Raw genomic sequence first — 16,279 nt, 5'->3', positions numbered from 1 at the left:
CCTTTCGTGACCGTTCAAAGTTACGACGGACGCTAAGCGAGGACTTACGACCCGGTTCACTTACAGCAGCATGTAGCAGGCCGGGGTCAGACGGCCACGTTTCACAACGCTGAAAAAACTGGCAATTACTTCTAATTTTCAGCCAAAGCACGCTCGTAAAAACCCATCTGCGTGCCTCTTGTAACCCTCCCCCTTTTTCCGTGGGGGACAGTGGAAGGGGGGCTGGGGTCTTCTGGTTGGGGGGGGTGCCCGGACTCCCCCAAGGGTGGTGGAGGGGGCAGCTCACCTGTACACGGCGTAGGTGTGGTACTCGTTCAGGTGTCGGATTCGCTCGTCCAGCTTGTGGCTGCGATGGCTCTTGTTGATGCTGAGGTTGAACAGGTCGATATAGGCGTCCAGCGAGAACTGGTACATGGGGTCGATGCGCCCCATGTCGTTCAGCACGAAGAACAGGATGGAGGCCCTCTGGGCACAAGGCCGGTAGGCCTACAGGGACAGCGCAGGGGGGTGTGTGTCAGTGAGGAACAGCCACTGCATGGCAGTGGGGGGAGGGGGGGACCTTCCCCTATCTCATGTTCCATCTCGGCCTCAGAAAGCGGATCTTGTAGACCAGGGGTCTCCAAACTCGGTCACTTTAAGATTTATGGACTTCAGTTCCCAGAATTCGTCAGCCATGCCTTTTTTCCCCCCTCCTACTTCCTATAGCGGAAAGATTGCAGAGAAAGGGATTATAAGAGAGTAATGGAATGGAAGGATTTATACTCCTTGCAGACAGCCGGTCATTTGTCTTCTTTTAGAGCAGTGGTTCTCAACCTGTGGGTCGGGACCCCATTTGGGGTCGAACGACCATTTCACGGGGGTCGCCAAACAATGCAGTCCACCATTTTTTCCCCCTTTTCCTTAGCTGTGCTACTCCCTTTTATTCTATTGGCTTTTGAAAGCAATAGAATAGACTCTCTTGAATAGAGTCTAATTCTATTGGCTTTCAAAAGCCAATAGGAATTGTCCAGGCTATCTCTGCCCTGCTGAGCCCGCCAAAAGTCCCATTCTGCAAATGGTGCTGCATCAGTTGAGTAGTCCTCGACTTAAAACCGGTTGAGTAGTCCTCGACTTACAACCGATTGGGGGTCGCGGCATTAAAAAGGTTGAGAACCACTGCATTAGTGTCAGGGAATTCTGGGAGTTGATGTCCACCCACCTTAAAGTGTCCAGTGATGGGAAGCCTCACTCTACAGCAGGGGTCTTCAAAGTCAGCAACTTTAAGACTTATGGGCTTCAATTCGCAGAATTCGTCGGCCAGCTTTTTTTCCCCCCCACTTTGCTGAAGTCAAGATATATTATGTCGACCGCATACCCTCCGTCTATTAAAAAAGTTATCAAAAAATAGAATAAAGGTAATCTAGTCACATTTCTTGCGGTCCTGTCTGTGCTGAATTCTGGTAAACGCTGGCTGGGGAATTCTGGGCATTGAAGTCTGCACAGCTAAGGAAAAGGGGAAAAAATGGCGGACTGCGTTGTTTGGCGACCCCCGTGAAATGGTTGCTCGACCCCAAATGGGGTCCCGACCCACAGGTTGAGAACCACTGCACTAATGCATTCCTTTTGATGTGTACACCCATCAATGTGCTCACTCTCTTATAATCCCTTCCTCTGCAATCTTTCTGCTCTAGGACGAAGGAAGAAGAAGAAGAAAAAAAGGCTAGTTGACAAATTTTGCAAATTGAAGCCCATAAATCTTAAAGTTGCTGGGTTTGAAGACCCCTGCTGTAGAGCGAGGCTTCCCATCACTGGACACTTTAAGGTGGGTGGACATCAACTCCCAGAATTCCCTGACACTAATGCATTCCTTCGGATGCGTATACTCATCGACGTGCTTACTCTCTTATAATCCCTTCCTCTGCAATCTTTCCGCTATAGAAGGTAGAAAGGGGAAAAAAAAAGTCACAGCTGGCTGGTTGGGGAATTCTGGGAGTTTGAAGTCCACCTGTCTGAAAGTGTCCAAGGTTGGAAAGCCTGTCGCGGAAGAACCCAGAGCGATGTGGCTACTTGCCTCCCGAGCGGTGTCAATCTTGATCTCGGTCATCTCGCTGGTCTCCAGCTGCTCCGTCACTTCCGTGGCGGTCACCTTAGAGGTCTGCAAGGTGTTCACCAGCTGCACGTCGTCCAGCAGGGAGCCGGTGGCTTCGTTCAGCAACCTGCGGGCGGGAGGACAGAGAGCTGAGCCAACGTATGGACCCCCATGTCTCCCTCTTCCGAGCGGGTTGTTAAATGAGCCACACTCAGTTTTACGACCTTTTCGCCAAAGGCTATTAAGCCAATCGCTGCCATCTGTTGTGTTTCCGGCTAATGAAACATTCCAAAGAACTTCCAGGCATTTATTTTCCTAAAAGTCTTTTATTGTTACAAAATGTCGGCACAGGCACAATGGAGGGATGCTATGATCTAAGTTCTCTTCCTCTGAGCAGTTAAATTATCAGCATGTTCCCTCCCTAAATTAGCCCTCATATCTCACATTATCCAATTAGTGTGAAGGTCAAATGTTTTCTTCCTCTTTCTTTCCCAGGCTTTACCCCCAATGCCCTTTCTGCTCTTTATTAACCCCATATTTACCAGACAATTCTGCATAGTGTCGAAAGCAAGAATATACAATATTTGCAGCGTTGACACCATCGTTAAGTGAATCCCACGGTCGTTAAAGGAATCCCCCTTCCACCCCCATCGACTTGGCTCGTTCGGAAGCCGGTTGGGATGGTGATCGCATGATAAAAATACATTCCAGTCGCTAAGAGCGCCTGAATTTTGATCCCGCGACCGTGGGAATTTTGCCAGGATCATAAGCGTGAGAATCGGTCCCTTTTTTTTTCAGTGCCACTGCAATTTGAAACAGTCACTAAACGAATGGTTGTAAGTCGAGGAAAAGGGAGGGGGGAAGCATTTTACACACACCCGCACGGGACCATGAGCCCGTACGTGCCGCAAACGGGGCAGGGCTAGTGCCCGCAGGATACTCACTAGCCCTGCCCCGTTCTTGCGTGGCGCAGTGCCTTCTTTCAGCACCCCACAGCATGGTGGCAATCCATTTTTGCGCCCTGTGGCGAGACAGTGGCCTGTTTCCACGCCCTGCGGCGTGGCAGCACCCATTTTTGCGCCTTGCAGTGGGGTGGCATTCCTGCACCCCGAGGTGTGGCGGCATCCCATTTTCATTCCGAGCTGCAGCGGTGGCCCATTTTGGTGCCCCGTGGCGTGGCGTCCTGTTTTTATGCCCGTGGCCGCGGTGCTAGCACAAGTGAGGAGGTGTGCACCCACATGCGCACACACTGGCTAGCCTGTTCTGTGGCCCAGTGTCAAAGCAGGCCGCGGCCCACAGATTGGGGACCCCTAGACTAGAAGACCTCCAAGATTCCTTCCAGCTCTATTCTTCTGTTCTGACGTAAACATCTTGAGCCCTTTGCAAAGAAAGGAAAGTGGCCATGTTGAGCTGCCGTCTCACAAGGAATTCAGGGGACGGATTAAAAAATGGGGAATGGACCCCCTCTCCCCCGATGGGTTTCCCACTCCCCTCAGGGCTCCTGAGGGGGACAGGATAGCAGCCTTCCAGTATCTCAGGGGCTGCCCCAAAGAAGAGGGAGTCAAGCTATTCTCCAAAGCGCCTGAAGGCAGGACAAGAAGCAACGGGTGGAAACTCATCAAGGAGAGAAGCAACCTGGAACTAAGGAGAAACTTCCTCACAGTCAGAAAAATTAACCAGTGGAACAACCTGCCTCAGGAAGCGGTGGATGCTCCAACACTGGAAGTTTTTAAGAAGAGACTGGACAGCCATTTGTCCGAAATGGTATAGGGCTTCCTGCCTGAGCAGGGGGTTGGACTAGATGACCTCCAAGGTCCCTTCCAACATTTATTACTATTATTACTATTACTATTACTATTATTATTATTACTATACCACACAGGTGAAAAATCCTTTCCCCCCAAAACGTAAGACCAGTGTTTTGCAACCTTTGGCTCTTTTCAGAGGCCTGGACTTCAGCTCCCAGAATTCCCCAGCCAGCACAACAGGTTCCTACTGAATTGTCAGGTCATCTACTATAAATTAACATTTGTTGATTTAACCTGTCATGGGTCTTCTGTAGTAGTAGTAGTTCTTCTTCTTCTCCTCCTCCTCTTCCTCCTCCTCCACCTCTTCTTCTTCTTCTTCTTCTTCTTCTTCTTCTTCTTCTTCTTCTTCTTCTTCTTCTTCTTTTCTTCTTCTTGTTCTTCTTCTTGTTCTTCTTCTTCTCCTCTTCCTCCTCCTCCTCTTCCTCCTCCTCCACCACCTCTTCTTCTTCTTCTTCTTCTTCTTCTTCTTCTTCTTCTTCTTCTTCTTCTTCTTCTTCTTCTTCTTCTTCTTCTTCTTCTTCTTCTTCTCCTCCTCCTCCTCCTCCTCCTCCTCCTCTTCTTCTCCTCCTCCTCCTTCTCCATCGCTTCCTCCTCCCTTTCTTCTTCTTCTTCTTCTTCTTCTTCTTCTTCTTCTTCTTCTTCTTCTTCCTCCTCCTCCTCCTCCTCCTCCTCCATCAACATCATCATCATCATCATTATTGTTATTTTCAGTTTGCTGAAGTCAAGGTTTATTACATCACCCGCGTTCTCACCATCTACTAAGAAAGTTACCCAATCCAAAAAAGGTGACATTTGTTGTTATCCTATCTATGCTGAATTCTGAAGTCCGGCTGGGGAATTCTGGGAGTTGAAGTCCACAAGTCTTAAAAGCTCTCAAGGTTGGACCCACACACACCCTGCCACAGATCGTTCTGCCTGCGGAGTCGTGAGTCCGTCTCCCTTAGGGTTCCCACCTGAGGATCTCGTCTTCCAGCTCCTTCAGCTTCCTCTTGCCGGCCGCGATGTTGAGGACCAGGGAATCCTTCTGCTCCTCCAGTTCGGGCCGCTCCTTCCGCACCACGATGCCCAGCAGCTGGGCCTCCAGGCCCTGGAAGCAGGAGGGCACCCGGTGGGTGTTTCGCCCATAGTCGCCCGCCCTTCCCACCCAAGAGCCGGTAAAAGCGGGGGGGGGGCCACCCAGAGGCCACCTGAACGAAGCGCCTACCTGCTCCTTGACGGCGAAGTTGACGATGGTGGTCTGGGAGGAGGTCTCCGGCGTGTAGTGAGGGTTGGAGAGCTTGGTGGTGAGGTAGAATCGGAACTCGGGGTGATACTCCACCTCCTTGTCCCCCAGCCGGATCAGCAGGCGCCCACCTACCAGATACAGGTGTGTTTGTGTGTGTGTTAGGGCCCGGTTGTGGGAGTGCAAGGGGGGGGCTGCTCCCCCTCCCCCCCCAGGCCCTGCTCCGGGGGCACGCACCCACTTTGGTGACCGACTTGTTGAGGATGGGGGCCAGGGTGGGGTCCAGCTCCTCCTGCACGTTCTGCAGCAGCACCGGGGAGCCCAGCTGGATGGCCGCCTCCAGGATGCGCAGGTAGTCGGGCATCTGCAGGTCGATGATCTTCAAGCCCTGGGCCAGGGGAAGGAGGAGAAGGAAGGCTCCGGGTGGGGGTCTGGTGGGCGGAGGAGAGGGTCCCTAAGCCCAGGGGGCTGTTTGGGGACCCTCGCTCGGTGTTCCCCCCCCCAAATTGTTAATGAGGGAAGAGGGGGTTCCGGGGACTCACCCAGGGCGTTCGAATGGCGGGGAGCCTTGGCACAGCCCAAGCGAGGGAGGGAAGGAGGAAGGACATGGGAAAGAGAAGGGAGGGAGAGAGGAAAGAAAGGGACAGAGGGAGAGAGGAAGGAAATGGGAAAGAGAAGGGAGGGAGGAAATCAGAAAGGAGGGAGGGAGGAAGGACATGGGAAAGAGAAGGGAGGGAGGAAAGGAAGGGACAGATGGAAGGAAATGGGAAAGGGAGGGGAGGGAGAGAGGAAGGAAATGAGAAAGAGAAGGGAGGAAGGGAGGAAATCGAAAAGGAGGGAGGGAGGGAGGACATGGGAAAGAGAAGGGAGGGAGGAAATAATAATAATAATAATAATAATAATAATAATAATAATAATAATAATAATAATAATAATAATAGTAAAGTTGGAAGGGACCTTGGAGGTCATCTAGTCCAACCCCCTGCTCGGGCAGGAAACCCTACACCATTTCGGACAAATGGCGAAAAGGAGGGAGGGAGGAAGGACATGGGAAAGAGAAGGGAGGGGAGGGAGAGAGGAAGGAAATCAGAAAGAGAAGGGAGGGAGGGAGGAAAGGAAAGAGGGAGAGAGGAAGGAATTTGGAAAGAGGGAGAGAGGAGGGAGGAAGAAAGGAAGGACATGGGAAAGAGAAGGGAGGGAGGGAGGAAATTGGAAAGGAGGGAGGGAAGAAGGACATGGGAAAGAGAAGAAAGGGAGGGAGGAAAGGAAGGGACAGAGGAAGAAAAGGAAATGGGAAAGAGAAGGGAGGGAGGGAGGAAAGGAAGGGAGGAGAGGAGGGAAGAGAGAGGGAGGAAGGGAGATGAGAATGAGAAGGAAGGAAGAAGGAAGGGAAGGAGGAAGGGAGGGAGGGAGGGGAGGCCCCAGGAGGAAGCTCTGCTTGGGGAGGAGGGGGAGGGGGCCTCAAAGGGGGATCCTCACTTTATTGGCCTCCATGTTCTTGATCCACTTAGTGGCCTGGCACTGAGGGTCGATCATCAGGGGCCACCTAAGGGAAGACCAAAGGCCCCGTCAGGACCTCTTGGGTGCCTTGGGGAGTCCTCTGGGCGGGGGGGGGGAGGTGTCTCCCGACGGACCCCCCCCTCCCGGACCGCCCCAGAGCCCCCCCCCCAGGCCGCCCCGGAAGGAAGCGGGCCCCACCGGTTCCCCCGGGTGACGATGATCCCGTTCTCGGTGGAGAAGTCGTCGGAGGGCAGTCCCTGGATGTTCCAGGTGCGCACCAGGGTCGGGTTGGAGAGGAAGCTGTCGCAGGTGAAAGAGGGCGAGCAGGGCACGTGCAGCTGCCGGATCTGCGGGAGGGAAGCCGGAAGGAAAGCCGGGAGGAGCCCGGACAGGGCAGGCCCCGGCCGTCTGGGCACCACACTGGCCTGCCTTCAGCACTGGGAGCCCTCCCGGATGCGTCCCTGCCAGGCCCACCACGCCAGGGGGTCGTTCCGGTCCTCCCTCTCCCAGGCAGGAAGGACGGGAGAAAGACCTGGGCCTCAAAAGCCCAGCTGTCCTCCCCCCTAGTTGCAGGGGGAGGAGGAGGAGGAAGAGGAAGAGGAGGAGGATGACTGTGGGGTCTTTGGTGCTCTCTGAGCTGGGTGGTTTTCTTGCAGACGTTTCATGACCCCACGTGGTTACATCATCAGTGCTAGAAGGGAGGAGGAGGAGGAGGAGATGGTGGTGGAGATGGTGATGGTGGTGGTGGTGGTGGAGGAGAAGGAGGAAAACAACAACAACAACTGCAGGGTCCTTGGTGGCCTGTGAGCTGGGTGGTTTTCTTGCAGACGTTTCATGACCCAGCTAGGTAACATCATCAGTGCTAGAAGGGAGGAGGAGGAGGAGGAGGAGGGGGAGGAGGAGGAGGTGGTGGTGGTGGAGAAGGAGGAGGAGGAGGAGGAGGAGAACAACGACGATGACGATGACGACTGCAGGGTCCCTGGTGCTCTCTGAGCTGGGTGGTTTTCTTGCAGACATTTCATGACCCAACTAGGTAACATCATCAGGGGTAGAAGGGTGTGTGGGAGTAGGGGAAGGAGGAGGAGGAGGAGAACAACGACAATGACGACGATGACTGCAGGGTTCCTGGTGCTCTCTGAGCTGGGTGGTTTTCTTGCAGACGTTTCATGACCCAACTAGGTAACATCATCAGGGCTAGAAGTGGGAGTGGGAGGAGGAGGGCTCACCTGCTTCATCCAGATGTGGGAGACCATCTCATCCCGGTAGTTGGACAGGAAGGGCCCCATGTAGGACACGAAGGCCGAGGCCAGCAGACAGTCGCCCACCAGGTAGCCCAGGTCTTCCTCCAGGCCCTGCGGGAAGCCAAGAGCCCTCCATCCATCCATCCATGGGGGGGGGGTCTCCAGCCTCTGCGGCTTTTGGACCTCTGGACTTCCCACTCCCCAGAATTCCGGAGGGGAGGGAAGGAGGGAGGAGAAAGAGATGGGAAGAAGGAGGAAAGGAAAGGAAAGGAAAGGAAAGGAAGGAAGGAAGGAAGGAAGGAAGGAAGGAAGGAAGGAAGGAAGGAAGGAAGGAAGGAAGGACAGAGTTGGAAGGGGCCTTGGAGGTCATCTAGTCCAACCCCCTGCTCAAGCAGGAGACCCTATACCACTTCAGACAAGTGGCTGTCTCTTCTTAAAAGCCTTTTTGGAAGGAAGGAAGGAAGGAAGGAAGGAAGGAAGGAAGGAAGGAAGGAAGGAAGGAAGGAAGGAAGGAAGGAAGGAAGGAAGGAAGGAGGGAGGGAGATGGAGCTATCAATGGAAGGGTGAATGGATGGAAGGAAGGAAGTAGAGATGGAAGGATGGATTGATAGATGGATGGGTGGATGAAAGGAAGGAAGGGAAGGAAGGAAGGAAGGAAGGAAGGAAGGAAGGAAGGAAGGAAGGAAGGAGATGGAGCGATCAATGGAAGGGTGAATGGATGGAAGGAAGTAGAGATGGAAGGATGGATTGATGGATGGATGGATGAAAGGAAGGAAGGAAGAAAGATGGGAGGGAGGGAGGGACGGAAGGCTGGCTGAGGAATTCTGGGAGTTGAAGTCCACAAGTCATAAAGTTGCCAACACACACACACACACACACACACACACACACACACACACACACACACCCCGCTCCCTCCTTCCCTGCTCCTTCCCTTCCCAGGACTCTCCAGGGGGTGCTGGACCCCCATGGGGGCCGGTGGGGGGGGTCTTCCCAGGGAGCCAGAGAGAGGCTGGGGGGGGTGGGTGGGCTCCAGGCCCACCTTGACGGTCTCCTCCCAGCGGATCTTCTCCCCGGCCAGGCCGGAGACCAGCTTGTCCGCCCGGTCCAGCTTGACCTCCATCTCCTCCGACTTCTTGCGCAGCTCCTCCTTCTGAGCCAGCTTCTCCTCGTACTCCTTCTTCAGCATCTCCAGCTTCTCCGCCACCTGGAGGGGGGAGGAGGGGGCGGGAGGGGTCTCAAGGAGGCCGCCCCCCCCCGTGCCCCCCGGAGAAGGGCTGGCCTGGGTCTGCAGGGGGGACTTCCCCCTTCCTCCCTCCCTCCCTCCCTTCCTTCTCTCATCCCTCTCTCTCCTTCCCTCCCCTCCCCTCCCTTTCCTTTCCATTTCTTTCCTTCCTTCCACTTCCCGTCTCCCTTCCTTTCTTCCTCCCTCCCTTTCCCTTCTTTTCTATTTCCCTTCCCTTCCTATCTATCTTCCTTCCTTCTTTCCTTCCTCCCCTATATCTATTCCTCCCTCCCTCCTTTTCTTTTTCTCCTTCCTTCCTTATATCTATTCCTCCTTTTCTTTTTCTCCTTCCTTCCTTCCTTCCTTCCTTCCTTCCCTATATTTATTCCTCCCTCCCTCTTCTTTTTCTCCTTCCTTCCTTCCTTCCTTCCTTCCTTCTCTATATCTATTCCTCCCTCCCTCCTTTTCTTTTTCTCCTTCCTTCCTTCTTTCTCTATATCTATTCCTCCCTCCCTCCTTTTCTTTTTCTCCTTCCTTCCTTATATCTATTCCTCCCTCCTTTTCTTTTTCTTCTTCCTTCCTTCCCTATATTTATTCCTCCCTCCCTCCTTTTCTTTTTCTCCTTCCTTCCTTCCTTCCCTATATCTATTCCTCCCTCCCTCCTTTTCTTTTTCTCCTTCCTTCCTTATATCTATTCCTCCTTTTCTTTTTCTCCTTCCTTCCTTCCTTCCTTCCTTCCTTCCTTCCTTCCCTATATTTATTCCTCCCTCCCTCTTCTTTTTCTCCTTCCTTCCTTCCTTCCTTCCTTCTCTATATCTATTCCTCCCTCCCTCCTTTTCTTTTTCTCCTTCCTTCCTTCCTTCCCTATATCTATTCCTCCCTCCCTCCTTTTCTTTTTCTCCTTCCTTCCTTATATCTATTCCTCCTTTTCTTTTTCTCCTTCCTTCCTTCCTTCCTTCCTTCCTTCCCTATATTTATTCCTCCCTCCCTCTTCTTTTTCTCCTTCCTTCCTTCCTTCCTTCCTTCCCTATATCTATTCCTCCCTCCCTCCTTTTCTTTTTCTCCTTCCTTCCTTATATCTATTCCTCCTTTTCTTTTTCTCCTTCCTTCCTTCCTTCCTTCCTTCCTTCCCTATATTTATTCCTCCCTCCCTCTTCTTTTTCTCCTTCCTTCCTTCCTTCCTTCCTTCTCTATATCTATTCCTCCCTCCCTCCTTTTCTTTTTCTCCTTCCTTCCTTATATCTATTCCTCCTTTTCTTTTTCTCCTTCCTTCCTTCCTTCCTTCCTTCCTTCCCTTCCCTATATTTATTCCTCCCTCCCTCTTCTTTTTCTCCTTCCTTCCTTCCTTCCTTCCTTCTCTATATCTATTCCTCCCTCCCTCCTTTTCTTTTTCTCCTTCCTTCCTTATATCTATTCCTCCTTTTCTTTTTCTCCTTCCTTCCTTCCTTCCTTCCTTCCTTCCCCTATATTTATTCCTCCCTCCCTCTTCTTTTTCTCCTTCCTTCCTTCCTTCCTTCCTTCCTTCTTCTCTATATCTATTCCTCCCTCCCTCCTTTTCTTTTTCTCCTTCCTTCCTTCTTTCTCTATATCTATTCCTCCCTCCCTTTTTCTTTTTCTCCTTCCTTCCTTCCTTCCTTTTCTTTTTCTTCTTCCTTCCTTCCCTATATTTATTCCTCCCTCCCTCCTTTTCTTTTTCTCCTTCCTTCCTTCCTTCCCTATATCTATTCCTCCCTCCCTCCTTTTCTTTTTCTCCTTCCTTCCTTATATCTATTCCTCCTTTTCTTTTTCTCCTTCCTTCCTTCCTTCCTTCCTTCCTTCCCTATATTTATTCCTCCCTCCCTCTTCTTTTTCTCCTTCCTTCCTTCCTTCCTTCCTTCCTTCCTTCTCTATATCTATTCCTCCCTCCCTCCTTTTCTTTTTCTCCTTCCTTCCTTCTTTCTCTATATCTATTCCTCCCTCCCTCCTTTTCTTTTTCTCCTTCCTTCCTTATATCTATTCCTCCCTCCTTTTCTTTTTCTTCTTCCTTCCTTCCCTATATTTATTCCTCCCTCCCTCTTCTTTTTCTCCTTCCTTCCTTCCTTCCCTATATCTATTCCTCCCTCCCTCCTTTTCTTTTTCTCCTTCCTTCCCTATATTTATTCCTCCCTCCCTCTTCTTTTTCTCCTTCCTTCCTTCCTTCCTTCCTTCCTTCCTTCCTTCCTTCCTTCCTTCCTTCCTTCCTTCCTTCCTTCCTTCCTTCCTTCCCTATATCTATTCCTCCCTCCCTTTTTTTCTCCTTCCTTCCTTCCCTATATTTATTCCTCCCTCCTTTTCTTTTTCTCCTTCCTTTCCTTCCTTCCTTTCTTCCCCTTCCCATCTCTATTCCTTCCACCCTCCCTCCTTCCCTCCCTCCCTCCCCTCTTTCCTCTCTCTCTTTCCCCCTTTCCCCTTCAGGATGAGAGATTCCCACCCCTTCATTAGCCAATCCATGTCCCCCCCCCCCCGGTCAGCGATTCTCAACCCTTAGCAACTTTCAGATCTGTGGACTTCGCCTCCCCAGAATTCAACGCCGGCTGGGGAATTCTGGGAGTTGAAGTCCACAGCGTCTTACAGCTGCCCAGGCTGAGACACCCCGTCCCGGATCGTCTTCTGCTCCGCGGCACCGACCTCCCGGAGGCGCTCCTGGGCTTCGGCCTGGGCCGCCTGCTTCTCCGCCAGTTGGGCCAAGGCGGCGTTCATACGGGCCCGCTTGGGCTCCACCACCCGGTAGATGCGTCCGTACATCTGGGTGGGGCGGCAAGAGGGGAGAACTTAGCGAGCCCCGGGTAGGGAGACCAACGGTAGCCATCCCAGGGCTGAAGGCCGCTCCTCACCTCCATGGCTCTCACCCACATGCACAGAGACTTGGCGGCCACCGAGACCCTCCCGATGATATCCGGCTGGAAGTCTGGCTGGGAGCAGTAGGCGCTGATCTTCTTGAGAACTTTGTCGGAGATGTTATCCTTGTCGAAGTGCACCAGTTGCTTGATGAAATTCGGCTCCCCTGGGGAAGACAGGTCCAAATCATTAAGTCATCTGACCCAGAACTTCCTCCACAGGAGAAACCAGGGTGTGGATCCCTCTGACGGTTGAGGGTTCATTCCGAGGAAACCTAGATGTCTTCCGCAGTGGAAACAGGTTAGATGACCCCCAGTGGGTCCTCAAGGTGGGATCCTCAGGACCTCTTACCTAGCTGCTTCTTGGCTTCTGTCCAGGTGGGCTCGTTGCCCCTCAGGATCATGACCGCCTGCATCACGGTCTCCACCAGCGTAGGTGGCCGGCCGTAAGACTTGATCTCCGTCAAGTCCTTCTTGTTGAGGGACTCCAAGGCCTGGGAAGCCAGAGAGTGAATTAGCATTCGAACAGAATCGGAGCTGGAAGGGACCTTGGAGGTCTTCTAGTCCAACCCCCCCCTGTTCAAGCAGGAGACCCTAGACCAGGGCTCTCCAAAGTTGGCAAGTTTAAGACTTGAGAACTTCAACTCCCAAAATTCCTCAGCCACTTTAAGGCTTGGGGGACTTCAACTCCCGGAATTCCTCAGCCATTTTAAGGCTTGGAGGACTTCAACTCCCAGAATTCCTCAGCCACTTTAAGGCTTGGAGGACTTCAACTCCCAGAATTCCTCAGCTACTTTAAGGCTTGGAGGACTTCAACTCCCAGAATTCCTCAGCTACTTTAAGGCTTGGGGGACTTCAACTCCTAGAATTCCTCAGCCATTTTAAGGCTTGGAGGACTTCAACTCCCAGAATTCCTCAGCTACTTTAAGGCTTGGGGGACTTCAACTCCCAGAATTCCTCAGCCACTTTAAGGCTTGGAGGACTTCAACTCCCAGAATTCCTCAGCTACTTTAAGGCTTGGGGGGACTTCAACTCCCAGAATTCCTCAGCCAATTTAATACTTCAGGACTTCATCTTCCAGAATGCCTCTGTCACTTTAAGACTTACTACTACTAATAATAATAAAGTTGGAAGGGACCTTGGAGGTCATCTAGCCCCTCCTCTTTGTGACAGCTCCCCCCCCCCAAATACTGGAAGACTGCCATCATGTCACTAGTCCTTATTTTCATTAAACTAGACCGACCCAATTCCCACAACCGTTCTTCATATGCTTTGGTCTCCAGGCCTTTGAATCATCTTAATTGCTCTTCTTGGCCCTTTTTCCAAAGTCTCCACATCTTTTCTGTAATGTGGGGACCAAAACTGGACACAGGTATTCAAGGTGTGGCCTTACTAAGGCTTTACAAAGCGGGACTAATGCTTCAGGCGATTTTTGATTCTACGCCTGTTTACGCCAGTGGTTCTCCACCTGTGGGTCGGGACCCCATTTGGGGTCGAACGACCATTTCACGGGGGTCGCCAAACAACGTAGTCCGCCATTTTTGTCCCCCTTTTCCTTAGCTGTGCTCCTCCCTTTTATTCTATTGGCTTTTGAAAGCCAATAGAAGAGACTCTCTTGAATAGAGTCTAATTCTATTGGCTTTCAAAAGCCAATAGGAATTGTCCAGGCTGTCTCTGCCCTGCTGAGCCCGCCAAAAGTCCCATTCTGCAAATGGTGCTGCACCCGTTGAGTAGTCCTCGACTTACGACCGGTTGAGTAGTCCTCGACTTACAACCGGTTGGGGGTCACGGCATTAAAAAGGTTGAGAACCACTGGTTTACGTGAACCGAGGATTGTATTCGCTTTTTGGGGCTGCTGCCGCACACGGCCGGCTCACCTTTTTTTTTTTTTTTTAAATTGGGGGCTTCCAGAGACCCCAAATCCAATATTCGGGGGGGGGGGAGAATTCGGCTTATTCAGGGGGGGAGAATTCTCTCAGTACCAATATCTAGATACATAGGGTGGGGGGCTTCAAGATGGCCCCCGGTAATCAGGGGAGGGGTCTTTCCTACTGTCGCTGTATTTCTGAGGCGGAGGCTGCCATAAAATATATATGGAGGGGGGTCTTCAAGGGCAGAAACTTGGGAGGGGGCTTTTCCTGGGGGCTTATGAGGGGGAGGGGCTTCTATGAGACCCGCTGAGGAGGAGGAGGCAGCCCAGGGTTTGAGGCTTATTTGAGGGGGGGGGGCAGAAAGCTCTCAATGCCAATATATAAATATATGGGGTGGGGGCCTTCCTATTCTCAATGGATGTATTTATGAGGGGGGAGGCTGCCACAAAATATATATGGAGGGGGTCTTCAAGGGCAGACACTTGGGAGGGGGCTTTTTCGGGGGGCCTATGAGGGGGAGGGGCTTCTATAAGACCTGCTGAGGCCCAGGGTTTGGGGGGGGGCCTTTTCGCCCAAGAGGGATCCAGGGACCTCCTCAGCGTGGAAGAGGGCGGGGGAGGAAGGCCCCTGCCCCACAAGTGGGGAGGGGGGCTCGGGGACGGGGGTCTCTCTCCTCGGGGTGCCTCCTCGGGGTGCCCTCCTGCCCCTCCCGTGCTGAAATGCTGCCCTCACTTCGGCCACCACAGCCCAACCTGCCCGCTGGCTCACGTTTAAAGGATTCGTCCGTTACTCCTCCCCGGTTTCTCCTCCAATCTTCACAGGGCCCATCGGCGGTGCCAACCTTCCCACCTACCTTCATGGCTTCCTCCAGGGCGGGCAAGGCTTCCTCCAAGTCCTTCTGGGCGTTGTCAGCCAAGGCTTTGCACTTAATCTCCTCGGCGGCGATCTTCTCGCTGTTTGCCGTCACCGTCTGCGGGAGGGCAGAGAGGAGAGAGAGAGAGAGAGAGAGAGAGAGAGAGAGAGAGAGAGAGAGAGGGATGTTGCAACGTCGTGGGCTCAGCGAGGAGACGGGCGGTGCCAACCTCGGGCTCTTACTTTCTGCTGCTCGTCCGCTTCCCGTTTCTGCTGGACGATGATCACCAGGTACTCCTCGCACTGTTTCTGGAACTCGGCCACCTTCCTGCGGGCCTCCTCCAGCTCCAGGGTCATCACCTCGACTTTTTCCCGGGTCTCGTCGATTTTGAAGAGGCCGTTGCGGAGCTTGTTGGCTTGGTCGGAAAGCTCCTTCCGCTTCTCGGCCAGGAGCCTGCGAAGGAGTGGAGAGGAGAAGGCTCGTTGCTGCGGGGATCACTGGGTGACTGGCCCGGCCCTTTGACTCTCCTGTCCCCCAAAGGTGGGACGCTTCTCCTGGGAAGAGGGAGTTTCTCACCCTCCCACCTGTCCGGAGCCCACCCAAATCCCCCCCTTACTTCTTGTAGCCGGAGACCAGCTCCAGGTAGTTGGTGGGGGTGACGTAGTTATGGCGCCGGAGTTCCAGCAGCATCTTGTGAGAGTATCTGGCTACGGACCAGTGCATGGTGACGAAGATTTTAGCCACTCGCTTTTGCATCTAGGGGGAAAGAGGGAATATAGGATAGCCAGAGTTGGAAGGGACCTTTGGGGGGGGGTCTCCTAGTCCACCACCCCCCGCTCAAGCAGGAGAGACTAGGCCAGGGCTCTCCCAAGTTGGCAACTTTAATACTTGGGGGACTTCAACTCCCAGGATTCCTCAGCCAATTTAAGGCTTGGGGGACTTCAACTCCCAAAATTCCTCAGCCACTAAGATTTGGGGGACTTCAACTCCCAGGATTCCTCAGCCACTTTAAGACTTGGGGACTTCAACTCCCAGGATTCCTCAGCCACTTTAAGGCTTGGGGGACTTCAACTCCCAGAATTCCTTAGCCACTAAGATTTGGGGGATTTCAACTCCCAGGATTCCTCAGCTAATTTAATACTTGAGGACTTCATCTTCCAGAATGCCTCAGCCACTTTAAGACTTAATAATAATAATAATAAAGTTGGAGGGGACCTTGAAGGTCATGTAGTCTAACCTCCTGCTTTGGGGACTTCAACTCCCAGAATTCCTCAGCCACTTTAAGACTTAATAATAATAATAATAAAGTTGGAAGGAACCTTGGAGGTCATCTAGTCCAACATCTAGCTGTGGGGACTTCAATTCCCAGAATTCCTCAGTCAGCATGGAAAGTCTGAGAGTTGAAATCTGCAAATCTTAAAAGTTGTCACGTTTGGAGACCCCTGCATTCCAGACAAATGACAGTCCAATCTCTTCCTAAAAGTCTCCAGTGAAGGAGCACCCAGAACTTCTGGAGACAAGAGGTTCCACTGATTAATTAATAGAATATTAGTTTGAAGGGACTTCAGAGGTCTTCTAGTCCAACCCCCTGCTGAATCAGGAGAGCCTAGCTTAGAGCATTTCGGACAAATGGCTG

At 52.4% G+C, this 16,279-nt stretch overlaps 1 protein-coding gene across 4 annotated transcripts in view; it reads right to left on the bottom strand.

Annotated features, from left to right (window-relative positions):
• DNAH2 (dynein axonemal heavy chain 2) overlaps positions 1–16,279 on the bottom strand; it is a 167,437-nt gene that overhangs the window by 17,274 nt on the left and 133,884 nt on the right. For 2 of the 4 annotated variants that reach the window (XM_039337948.1, XM_039337947.1), the window contains exons 60-74: positions 15,260–15,399; positions 14,886–15,096; positions 14,644–14,760; positions 12,272–12,413; positions 11,917–12,086; positions 11,711–11,827; positions 8,882–9,046; positions 7,825–7,950; positions 6,797–6,945; positions 6,578–6,644; positions 5,340–5,529; positions 5,081–5,229; positions 4,830–4,963; positions 2,051–2,195; positions 287–486 (exon numbers count right to left, since the gene is read on the bottom strand). In XM_039337948.1, the coding sequence (XP_039193882.1) occupies positions 287–486; positions 2,051–2,195; positions 4,830–4,963; positions 5,081–5,229; positions 5,340–5,529; positions 6,578–6,644; positions 6,797–6,945; positions 7,825–7,950; positions 8,882–9,046; positions 11,711–11,827; positions 11,917–12,086; positions 12,272–12,413; positions 14,644–14,760; positions 14,886–15,096; positions 15,260–15,399 (2,222 nt within the window). Of the gene's footprint in view, positions 1–286; positions 487–2,050; positions 2,196–4,829; positions 4,964–5,080; positions 5,230–5,335; positions 5,530–6,577; positions 6,645–6,796; positions 6,946–7,824; positions 7,951–8,881; positions 9,047–11,710; positions 11,828–11,916; positions 12,087–12,271; positions 12,414–14,643; positions 14,761–14,885; positions 15,097–15,259; positions 15,400–16,279 lie in introns of those variants that run through there. The other 2 variants (XM_039337949.1, XR_005556086.1) reach the window with 2 other exon arrangements.

Source organism: Crotalus tigris, unplaced genomic scaffold (genome assembly GCF_016545835.1).
Source record: "Crotalus tigris isolate CLP2741 ecotype Arizona unplaced genomic scaffold, ASM1654583v1 scf7180000017690.20705106771:4171800, whole genome shotgun sequence".
In the NCBI taxonomy this organism is placed as follows: Eukaryota; Metazoa; Chordata; class Lepidosauria; order Squamata; family Viperidae; genus Crotalus; species Crotalus tigris.
This window is presented reverse-complemented; position numbering and strand designations above follow the sequence as displayed.